This window comes from Mytilus trossulus, chromosome 1, assembly GCF_036588685.1.
Source record: "Mytilus trossulus isolate FHL-02 chromosome 1, PNRI_Mtr1.1.1.hap1, whole genome shotgun sequence".
NCBI classification, from domain to species: domain Eukaryota; kingdom Metazoa; phylum Mollusca; class Bivalvia; order Mytilida; family Mytilidae; genus Mytilus; species Mytilus trossulus.
The window spans coordinates 2530402-2542817 of NC_086373.1; the positions used below are offsets into that span (position 1 = coordinate 2530402).

The following is a 12416-nucleotide window of genomic DNA, read 5'->3' on the forward strand; positions in this document are numbered from 1 at the left end:
CGCGTAGTTCATGTGTTTGGCTTTAGAAATGTTTCCCCATGACCTAAACCGATAACTGTACCAATTTGACTACATCGGCATCAGATGCGCGCATTTCAACAATTAAGTCTTTTTATTGCAATGATACTCGAGACCAAAATGTCTAAAATTCCAAGTATTTTCTTTACAAAGCAATATCCAATCAACAGCCGTAGCAATCTAAGCAAGTTTTTTGTATAAGTAATCACATTTGATCATACTTTCCAAATTATATGCCATTCATTTCCTTATTTGAATATATGTGGTCATCTTATTGGTAGCTGCACATGAGCAGGTTCTTTTTAATGTTCGTTTTAATTGAGCGCGATATAGAAAAGCAAATGGGGAGGTTTGTAAACACGTAAAACTGCTTTGACCTCACAAGTTTTGTACATGTACCACAATCAGACTATCTTGATTATGCGATGTTCGTTATTGTTTCGTTTTTTTAGCAGTTTTTTTTTTGTGCGGAAAAGGGGGGGGGGGGGGCAAGTACAGCTGTTTGATGTGGTGTGTACGGTTTCTTTTGGTAATTTTTATCAGCTTTCAAATGTATTATTTTCCCCATAAAAAATAAGAAATAGTTCTACACAAAAGCTTGCAAATCAATCAGGAGAACTTTACTGATTACTTCGGTCTGTTTAGACCTTTTCTGTTTTTATATCCATCAAAGGAAAGTGTGTGCAGTTTCATGCAAATCGTGTCAGTATGTTTATATTTCTAGGAATTGTGTAGTACAATGTATAAATCCTTGGGGGCATACCTCAGGAATGTTGCTAGAAACGTTCTCTTGATTATGCATGAAATATTTGCCACTGGACGTTAAGTAACCAACAATCGGCAATCCATTTAAAAACGTTACGTTCGAACAGAAACCGTGATCACGTGACATTGACACATATACTTGATCCTTTTTGACTGCTCTTTATGTACAATATTTAAAATCAACATTTATGATGATATTTGTTGACTTTTATATCATAATTGCATAATAAAATGATTAAACATTCAAAAAAAGATGATTTATTACCTAGTCAAGAAGTTCCGCATATCTGTTTAAATTCCATTCATATTCAAGAGATTTGTTTGATTAATCAACATGAAAGAAATTTAACAAAATGTAGACTAGTGCATACTATTTTTTTTTTTAACTTTTTTAACAATCTACCTAAAATGTTTTTATGCATATAACCTCACTTCAAGTCCACTAGATTTGTAGAGTTTGATAAAAATATATAATTATGTCATAAAAGCATATCATACCTGTGCACAAATATCAATGTAAACATATAAAACATATCGACGAGATTATGTTTAAAGACTATGTCGTTAACGGAGGACATCAAATGCCTCAGTGATATAATATTTGTTTTACCACAGCGGGTTCGGGTAGTGGAAGCCGTAAGGGACTTACCATTTGCTGCAGGGGATATTCTAGTGTTGGAATTGGTAAAGAATTTAGATCTTGTGGAAGGAATTGACAGAGTAACCGAAGACAAAATTCGTATTCCTTTAGACTATCACGGGAAAGTGCACAGGCTTGGACAACGTTGTAGTTCGGTTGCTGAAATCCATCAGGATAAGTCCACGTGGTTCAGTGTTGAAGCACCATTTGAAACACCGATATCGCCATGGCAAAAACGGGTAGTGAAAAGTGGAAGCGTTGTTGAATTAACCGATATTGAACATGACAAAGGAATTGTTGTCCGACTATTAGATGACCCTGTTTTCATTTCAGAAGAAACACCTTTACACTTTAAGATTGTATTAGACGAAGAAGAAACGTTAAAGGAAATTGTTCATGATTTTGGATTACAGACTATAGTGATAAAGGATGAATACGAACATCCTAGTGAGTTGTATGCACCGGGTAATTACATATTAACAAATATTGTAAGTGAGGAATTTGTTCTTGGTTACAGGGAAACTTTCCCAGGAGGTCAACAGACACATTTCATTATACCAGTCTCGTGTGGCTTACGGCTTATTCTGGAAATGTCATCCCCAAATATCTCAAAACCATATAAAAATGCATTTTTCGTGCCAAAACATCTTTATAGTAATGATATGATAGCGAAGTTGTACTTGGAATATTTAAAAACGAGAACGAGACTTTTAGAAGTAAAAGAAGAATATGTACCGGATATTCCACCAAGACTTACAAAATCTTCTGTCAGCAGACAATCTCTAATGTCCAACCAATCAGGAGCTAGTTCTGGACCTGTCAGACCAGACAGACGGAGACGAACCATTTCAATACAATCAGAGGATATACCAAAGCCGTTTGAGCGTCTCTCGTCTCGTAAGTTACCGTTTGTTTTTATTTTTAAAATAATACATACATTAGGGGCCCTTTATAGCTTGCTGTTCGATGTGAGCCTAAGCTAAAGAAGAAAAAAAAATGCCAATAACTTCTGAATGTACAAAGAAATAGGTCTTGAAAAAACAAATTCAAATGCATATTTAGAAGATAGCGCTTCACAATCCATAAATTTTGCCTTAAACAAATCAATTTAGTATTTAATGTTCAGCTGCAAGTATTTTATCACCAGTCAAATATATATAAAAGAGTAACATACCCTAAACATAAAAAAAGTTTAAAAGAAATTTTGAATAAAAACTAGTTTCATAAAACAACATCAGCAAACAATCATTCGTTAAGGTTATTTTTTTAAGCATGTATCCTTGATGTATATAAATTATACGTGTATCGTTCTAAAAATGAAAGGGCGAAACATTTTCTCTCAAATCAAACTGGAAAAATGTATCATAATCGAAACAAATGTTTTAAAAAAGCATAGGTAAATTAAATATATATCGTATTCAATAATACTTTTTCTTCACCAAGGCACCTGTGAATATTCTTTTAAAAAAACCAATTATAAACTAATATCGTTGTTTTGATGTTTGGTGACCATTGTCCTTTATCAAATGTGTCAATTTTTTATAATAAACATGTGTCGTATGATTTTATCCGTCAGAGAAAAGTGCAGTTTTTTGTTGTTATAAAATACCTGTGTGTTACTGAAATAAATAAATTCGTCAAATAACACCTTCCTTGTCTTAGAGTAAAATACTGATTAATTTTAACAATTGTTATGATGTCTCGTTGTTAATGTTCAAACACACGTGTTAGGCTGTCTATGACACCACACTCTCAAGGGTTAACAATTATCGACAGAAGCCAAACGTGGGTAATTTTGATTCTTTGATAGCATAACATATTGTCACATACGTGTATCTTCATAAAACGACACGCCGTGAACAATCATGACTGACAGTGGGCCTCAGATACCAGCATTCTAGCGAGGCATGGACGGATAAGACTAATTAAGCTTTTTTTAGATTGAAATCATCTTGTCCGTCTGGTTTTTTATGCCCCACCTACGATAGTAGAGGGGCATTATGTTTTATGGTCTGTGCGTCCGTTCGTTTGTCCGTCTGTGCCGCTTCAGGTTAAAGTTTTTGGTCTAGGTAGTTTTTGATGAAGTTGAAGTCCAATCAACTTGAAACTTAGTATACATGTTCCCTTTGATAAGATCATTCTAATTAATTTTAATGCCAAATTAGAGAATTTATTCTAATTTCACGGTCCGTTAATCATAGAAAATGATAGTGCGAGTGGGGCATCCGTGTACTGTGGACACATTCTTGTTTACAATTATTTTCGTCAAACTTTTCTCAATAATTACTGAGCAGAACGTCTTTTATTTAGTTAGCATCTTGATAATGATAAGTTGTGACGTGTGTGGTGTACACGTGCATACTTGTTCCTATAAAAAATAAGGAGCTTAAGAAATGATTGTCAACTAGACAACTACATGTATCCCGTAATTAAAAACCAAATAACGTGTTTGTTACCAACTATATATCACAGCACATGAAAGTCAGTTCAAAGTCGATTACAACTAAATCAGGTTTTCCAAGACTAAAATGTGAATCAGATCACGGATTTAGTGAAAAGACGTTAAAGACGTGACAGTTTGAAAAAAACAAGACCTTATCCAATACCAAAGTTTTATCAACGTAGGACCACAAATATTCAGAGTTTTTAGCAATACATATTCACTAACGTTTTAATATATTAAAACCAAGTTAAATGTTAGACCCTAAATAGCCATTATTTAAAGATTTTACTTACTTCAGTGTAAAGTTGATAATATTTAAAGAATGAATTTATTTTAATGTACGAATAAATTATTTATGATGGTTAAATTATTTTGCATATGAGTGTATCATCATGTTACAAATGATTAAAACCGACATGTTACCCTGACCTTCGAGTTTAGGGTCAAACATTAACTAGAACCGTGTCTTTACCACAAACCACAGACTAGTTATACGTACAACGAGTCAATTTGTAGCTGATGTATGAACTAACTCGTTCTTTTACTCGTTGTTAGTATTTGATGTTATCATCTTCATAAAGCAATATCCAAAGGGAGACTTCGATTTTTTGTAAACGTCACAATTCTTTTTTTTTCTGTTGCTTACATTGATTATTCCAAAAAAGCAAGTTTTTGTATTTTAATGTACAATTTTGATTGTCACACGAACAATATTAACTTGGAATGGGACTAAAAACCTTTTGATGATATTTTTTCGTTTAATAATCAAGAATTCTCTAGCTATACTGCCGAACTTCTACCCACATAACGTACTTTCAATTAATCAAATATAAAAAGCAATAACTGTCTAACCCTATATTTAGATATTTCGATTTTGCTCAAGAAATTCTATACAAAATAATTTCGAAACAAAGAGATGATTTTTCTTGCCAGATTAATCGCTTTTTGGATTTCAATGAACGAAATCCACGTATTTCTTGAAAATGATTAAGTAAGGAATTTCGTTCCCACAAATTGCTTAAAACCACAACAAATTCGTCAAAAAATACAAAGATTTGGTTTGGACTTCAGGCTTTTCGTGTAGAAAACTTGTTTAAAATTATCAGCACATCCTAATTTTTACGGTGATGCTGTTAACCGAGAAAACATAAGTTTATAAGTCAATCCTTTATGAAATACACTTATTCTGAAAGGTTACCTACCCACCATTTTTTTTCCTCAAAAATGTCCTGTACCAAGTCAGGAAAATGGCAGTTGTTATCTTGTATAAAAAATCAAGATGTAGAATGATTGCTAATGAGACGACTCTCCACAAGATACACAAATAATACAGAAATTAACAGCTATAGGTCACCGTACGGCCTTCAATGATGGACAAAGCTCATACCGCATAGGCAGCTATATAAGGCACCAAAATGACAATGTAAAACAATTAAAACGAGAAAACTAACGGCCTTATTTATGTAAAAATTAAACAAAAATCAAATATGCAACAAATTAACAAACGACAACCACTGAATTACAGTCTCCTGACTTGGGACAGGCTCATACATACAGAATGTGGCGTTGTTAAAACATTTTAGCGGGATCCCATCCCAACCCTCCCCTTAACCTGGGACAGTGATATAATAGTACAAAATAAGAACGAACTATAAAAACCATTCGAAAAAGGTTTAACTCATCAGATGGACAAAAATACGTGTCGACGTGGACGGATACTTGTACATCCCAATAACACAAATTCACAATTGACATTAGGTACAGATCTGAGAGTACTCGCAGTTAATTGACAGATAGTTCAAAGCCTCTATCAACTCAGTAATTCAGTAATAAAATAACATGCATCTAAGACTAAATATAGTTCAGTTATGTGTGTGTTACATTGTCTTTTTGTTTGTTTGATGCATTTAGTGTTTCATTGTTTTCCTCTAATATTTGATGTGTGACCTCGGTTTTAGTTTGGATTGTAACCTGGATTTGGTTTCTCTCAATCGATTAATGACTTTCGAACAGCGAAATACTACTTGCATTTATTTACCTACTCAACACTGTAATTAGGTCTTTGAATATTGTTTTTATAGATATAAACATTGATTTTGACATCAGTAAATTAAAACCATACTAAATACTTTTGCTATTCACAGCTGCACTGACACGATACCACCATCTGTTGATACCTGTATTTTGGCATTACAAAATGTTATTTTTTTACTCTAAACGTTGATGACGTCTTTACACTAAATTCATTGAATTTTTGGTATGAAACGATTGATATTTTAGTCATAGATACCTGTACATTATATTTTAGTTGTTATTGGTTTTGAAACAACTGGCAGTACTCTCAGAACTCTTGTGTTGTAATGGATGTAGAAATACCATGCAAGTACTGGTCTCTGTTTTCGTTCAATGCTTTTTATCTGCTTTGTGTCGATCTGATGAGTCAAACTGCTTTTTATATAAATCTGATAGTATGTTTAACTGTTACGTAATTGTCACAGTTTAGAGGAGTTTTGGCAACTTCAAAGATGTTTAACCTGCCACTTTCTGTATATGCCTATCCCAAGTCATGAACCTATAGTCGGTGGTTGCCGTTGGTTCATATCTGTTATATTTGTTTTTGTAAATGGTTTTGTTATTAACAAGTCTCTTCAATTGAATTGTCTCATATTTTTCATGTCGGGGTCTTCATACCCGATACAGTTGCCTTAAACTGCTTACATTTCAACGTTGGTTGCATGTTGTCTTAGTGATAACATACCCCAGCTCCTTATTTTATCATTTCAAACAGTGAAGTTAGGGTTGGATTTTTTAAAACTTTTTTTTCTAATAAATCTTCATTGGTTCTTACATAGCTAATCAATTCCACGTCTTTGAATGTTAAATAAGGAAATGAAAGTGTAAAACCTCTAACTGATAACAAATATTAATCTCATCTTGTGTTTTATTTCCTCGTCATCAATAAAATGTAGCGAATGTTTTTCGATTGACTTTCGCGCTCATAATACATGTTTGCTGTGCTGAATACCTTTCACCAGGAACGGTCGTGGACAAAAGTTTCTTGACAAAAAAAGACACACTTACTCACCATTGTTTATAATACAAGTAATTTAAAAAAAAACAATGACTTTTTATGCCACACTTACAAAATGTTAAAAAAAAATTTTGTCACACCTATAATATTATAAAACCACATTCACTATATATATATAAATATGTATAGATTAATGTGTGCAATAAGAAAACACTTCCTATTTGTTCTTAAGTGTATAGATAAGGTACATAAACTTTTCAAAAATATATGAAATCAGTTAGTTTGTGACATTATAAAGATGTCAATCAATCATTCATTCATTTTTTGTTTCGACATATATGTTTCGACATAATGTTGAATGAAGTTGTCACGCACTCTCTCCATTTGTTACTCGAGAAGCAGTAGCTCTCCAGTAGATCAGCTGTTCCCGAACGAACTATCGCGGAGCGATCCAGTAACCATCATGCAGAGTTTTTCAGACATAAGATACAATCTCCTATATTCAAGACAATTGCAATCACGAATCGTAAGCTCTAGGTTATCGCATCAATTTTGAGATGTATACGCAATATGCAGGCGCTGCTAGGATTTTGCTACATAGAAATATAAAGTTCACAATAAGACAGCTAAAATCATATATGTTGACTTTAAGTTTAGTTGCAAACCGGCCATCGTTTACTAGATGTTATTTTAGATATTTACGTGTTTCAATACTACCTATCTTTAGTTAAAGCTTATAACTGTATAAATACATATGTACAAATGCACTGGAAATAAGAGAAAACGGTTTTTGGTGATGTTTATTTTATTAAAAACATTATAGTAATAAAATGTTATCCCAGCAAAAACAGTTGAAATTAAATTAACGGAAATGCATAAGTGTCAATTCATAAGAGAATGTCTTTAACCAATTGAACATGTATATTGCAGTTGACGAAACCAAGTGTGCAAGTTTGTCGGAAGTAAATGTAAGTAGACATGAACTAACGCCCTTTTTAACGTGCTTATATTACTCTTAAATTAGCTGTTGAAGTGCCATGTTTTTTTGCTTTCTTTTGACCGTGATTGAAACTAAAAAAATCTGCCTTCATAATTACACTGCAAAATAAGAAAATAAAAAAACGGTGTCATCTGAGATAAAATCGATATCTTGCATAATATGTATTTTGTTATTTTTGTCATTTAGTTGCGGACTCGTTGATATATAACCAATATATATTTATGATGGAATGTTGGCCGTTTTGCTGTTCTTCTATTATTTGAATGATATCTTTCTCATTGACGTCCATACTCAGATTTCCTTTATATAGTCATCAACTAAGCTGCTAGAAAAAAAACCCAGCATATGATGAAATAATAATTTGACCCAAAATCCCTCCATGTAGTAAACAATACCAAAAGAAGACACGGTGTATTATGTCAAAGTTATCTCACAATGAGGCCCTTAATTACGAACAACAGTCCACACCCATCTAAAATTTCGAAACGACTGCTAGTACCGATGTCAGTGGAACCCATTGCTAAATAAACACCACGCTACATATACCGCAAATAAAACAAAATCACAAACAAACTAGGTGCATTGATTTTTCTTTTTAACTTTAGTCAGGAACAATTTAAACCAAAGGGAATGAAAGTCAAAACATAGAAACAATGCGAGCATTTAGACATCTTCGAGATGCATCAAATAGTATGTTTTTATAACTTGACAGCAATATGTAGGAAAAGAGGAAATATTTCAAGTGGACCTCATATTAAAATTAAAAAAATGATCGAAGAGTGAAAATAAGTAATGCAAATAAAAAAGTTAAATAAATGGAAGGAAATATCAGAACATAAAAAAGAAGATGTGGTATCATTGCCGATGAGACAACTCTCCACAAGATACCAATTGACACAGAAATTAACAAATATAGGTAACCGCACGGCCTTTAAAAATGAGCAAAGCCTATACCGCCCGCAGTCAGCTATAAGAGGCACCGAAATGATAAGTGTAAAACAATTCAAACCTGATAACTGAATGAACGAAAAACAAACGACAACTGAATTACTTGGGACAGGCACATAATTAGTTAGTTCTTCAGTTTCATTATGAATATCTCTTTTATATTCATTTGATAAAATTTACTGTTTGCAATAGCATTAATTGTTCTAAATAATAAGGAAGTTCTTATCCCCAGCAATAAAAACATAGCCGTATTTGACACAACCTTTTTCAACTTTTGATCTTCAGTGCTGTACAACTTTGTACCTTTTTTTTCATTTTCGATCTTTTATATCGGGACGTCACTGGTGAGTCTTGTGTGGACGAGGCGCGTTTTTTTGGCTTATTGAATTTTGAACCTTATGCTTTTTGTTATCTATTAATCATGTGTTTCTTTGTCTAATATGTTCTCCTATTTATTTGTATTGTCCTGTAATATTATGTTGTCATTTCAATGTTATATTTAACATGGCCATTAAAGTGCGAGGTTTGGCATGCCACAAAACCAGGTTCAACCCACCATCTTTTCCCCTTTTATAATGACCTGTACCAAGTCAGGAAGATGGTCATTGTTATATAATTGTTCGTTTCTGTGTGTGCTACATTTTGACGTTGCGTCGTTTGTACTTTCTTATTTTTTAGTGTAAATTCACATTGCGATAAGACGTGTCACGGTACTTGTCTATCCCAAATTCATGTATTTGGTTTTGATGTTATATTTGTTATTCTCGTGCGATTTTGTCTGATGCTTGGTCCGTTTCTGTGTGTGTGTTACATTTAAGTGTTATGTCGTTGTTCTCCTCTTATATTTAATGCGTTTCCCTCTGTTTTAGTTTGTTACCCCGTTTTGTTTTTTGCCCATGGATTTATGAGTTTTGAACAGCGCTATACTACTGTTGCCTTTATTTACATACAATAAGAATGTTGTGGGGTTGAACATGTAATAGGGATCCCCCTTTAACCTGGGACAGTACTTAGGCCGAACTATGAAAATCATTTGAAAAAGGCTTAACTCATCAGATGGGTACAAATAAAATTACTACAAAGAATGGACGTGGCCGGGTATTTGCATATTCCAAAAAACTAAAAAGACACTAAGTATAGATCTGATAGTACTTGCAGTTACTGACAGGTAGGTCAAAGCCACTTACAACTAATAAAAAACCAATCATGAATCTAAAATTAAATTACCAAACAGTTCACATCCAACAATCAGTGGATTTAGTGTAAATACGTCATAAACATTCAGAGAAAATCATGACCTTGTGCAATCCTTTTATTTTTTTTATTTCAAAGGATAACGTGTTTGAAGGCAGCTCCGACGGGAATTCTGAGGTGATATCTCCTCCTTACATGGAACTAAACAAGACTGATATCGCAACTACTCATATTTATGATGAGATGGCATTTGACGACATGGAAAATACTCAATGTGCAGAAAATACAACTACCTCGACCACTAGAAATGTGTTCTTTATGTGCTGTGGCAAATCTTGTGAAGATTCGGATGATATCCACGATATGTCAGTATATCGACTGGTAAAATTCTTAAACAGAAACCAGTTGCCGAGTATGGCTGAAATATGTAACAAACATAAGTTAGATGGCGCATTTATCTCAGAGTTAACAATAGAAGATCTTATGAACGAACCATTTCTACAGAGCGAAGAACAAGTGGAAATCTTTATTAGCTTGGTTTCTAAACAAAGTAAAAATAAATAATATCACATAATATGATGGCTATACATGTTTTAATCATAGAATTAGGTATGATGAATTATTTAAAAGAACAAACACTCTTTTGATATTTACTGTAATACAGTTGTCACGTTTAGAAACCAATGCAATATACCCTCATTTTCCGGTGGCAGTCCAAATTTCTCCGACCATAATCCCAGAGGGCCTCTATTGTATCAACATACCTATTGTATTTATTGTGAACTTGTTCTCGTCCAGTATATGCATGAAATATTTGCCGCTGGACGTTAAGCAACCAACAATCAATCAATCAATGTAGATGTTTTTGTGTTCTGTTAAATTGTTTCTTTTAAAATTGTAATACGATGATGAATGATGTACCCATAATTTGACTATTTTATACATTGTGCCTGTTAATTTAACGCATCAATGTAACAAAATTAACGGTACCAATTTTCTGGAACCAGATGCGCATTTCGACAATACATGTCTCTTCAGTGATGCTCGTTGCCAAAATATTTGAAATCCAAAGCGTATATATAAGATGAAGAGCTATAATCCAAAAGGTCCATAAAGTATAGCCAAATCCGTGAAAGGAATCAGAGCTTTGCATGAAGGAGATACATTCCTTAATTTATAATAATTTCTATCAGATATAACGGAATTTGATGCGACTGTCATTAAAGTGAGAGGGTTAGCGCTATAGAACCAAGTTTTATCCACCATTTTCTACATTTGAAAATGCCTGTACCAAGTCAGGAGTATGACAGTTCTTGTCCATTCGTTTTTGATGCGTTTTGTTATTTGATTTTGCCATGTGATTATGGACTTTCCGAATTGATTGTCCTCTATGTTCAGTATTTTTGTGATTTTACTTTTTTCAACATAAAAAATAAGAAAACAAAATTGGACACATAATGATACTGTACTTTTTTCAACATAAAAAATAAGAAAACAAAATTGGACACATAATGATACTGTTCAAATAAAAGGACCAAGATAAGTAAAAAATGTAGTCCACGACACATCCAGGCACATACAAAAGTCTTTGATAATAAGGACAAAAAGACAACAACAAATTAAGATATGTGAAAGTCTCGTACAGCAAGTTAACAGAGATTATATAGAAAAAAGAAGGAAAACAATTGCAGTTTTATTATTTACTTTGACAGGACAAAAAAACCATCAAAGGAATAGATAATAAAACAATACAGAAACCAAAACTAAATCTAAACCTATAATAAACAAATGTTCTATTCTCAATTTTTATAAATTAACTGAAAACTTCCTTTTTGTTTGTTGTTTGTGTTGTTGAGAAGATTCGATACATTGGAATGTTTTACTTGTTCGAACAATCGATTACCCAGATATGCTTCTTCTTTAGTAATGTTCTGATTTAAGGAAAATAATTCGACTTTAAATTAATGCAACTGTCATACAAGTGAGAGGTTTAGCGCTAAAACAGGTTTAGTTTAAACATATTTTATTTGTTCAAATACAAATTGGATAAGACACAAGTTAAACAGACGTATGAAGTCTTCTCCATTTAACATTTATAGCAATATAATACAAAAATATATGTATGAGCATGCATGTATAGAAAAGTATCTATTTAAAAACCAGGTTCAATCCACCATTGAATATGCCTGTACCAAGTCAGGAATATGACAGTTGTTGCCCATTCGTTTGATGTGTTTTATCATATGATTTAGCAATTTGATTAGGGAATTTCCGTTTGGAATTTTCCCCGGAGTTCAGTATTTTTGTGATTTTACTTTTAACACTAGAAATGAATGTTTTTGCACAATCATGAGCCCTTGTCCTGTTGGAAGCAGTT

General features: G+C 32.9%; 1 protein-coding gene across 1 annotated transcript; it reads left to right on the forward strand.

The window, feature by feature from the left end:
* Nucleotides 1-1326: 1326 nt before the first annotated feature.
* Nucleotides 1327-10613, forward strand: LOC134706225 (uncharacterized). The gene is made up of 3 exons (XM_063564971.1): nt 1327-2320; nt 7828-7865; nt 10178-10613. Exons 1-3 carry the CDS (start codon nt 1342-1344, stop codon nt 10601-10603), a joined length of 1443 nt encoding a protein of 480 aa, XP_063421041.1. The 5' UTR covers nt 1327-1341; the 3' UTR covers nt 10604-10613.
* The last annotated feature ends 1803 nt before the right edge of the window (nt 10614-12416 follow it).

Coding starts and splice junctions, on each gene's coding strand:
- LOC134706225 (XM_063564971.1), top strand. CDS start 1,342: ATGTCGTTAACGGAGGACATCAAATGCCTCAGTGATATAATATTTGTT. Junction 2,321..7,827: donor GTTTGAGCGTCTCTCGTCTC/GTAAGTTACCGT, acceptor TGTATATTGCAG/TTGACGAAACCAAGTGTGCA. Junction 7,866..10,177: donor CAAGTTTGTCGGAAGTAAAT/GTAAGTAGACAT, acceptor TTTATTTCAAAG/GATAACGTGTTTGAAGGCAG.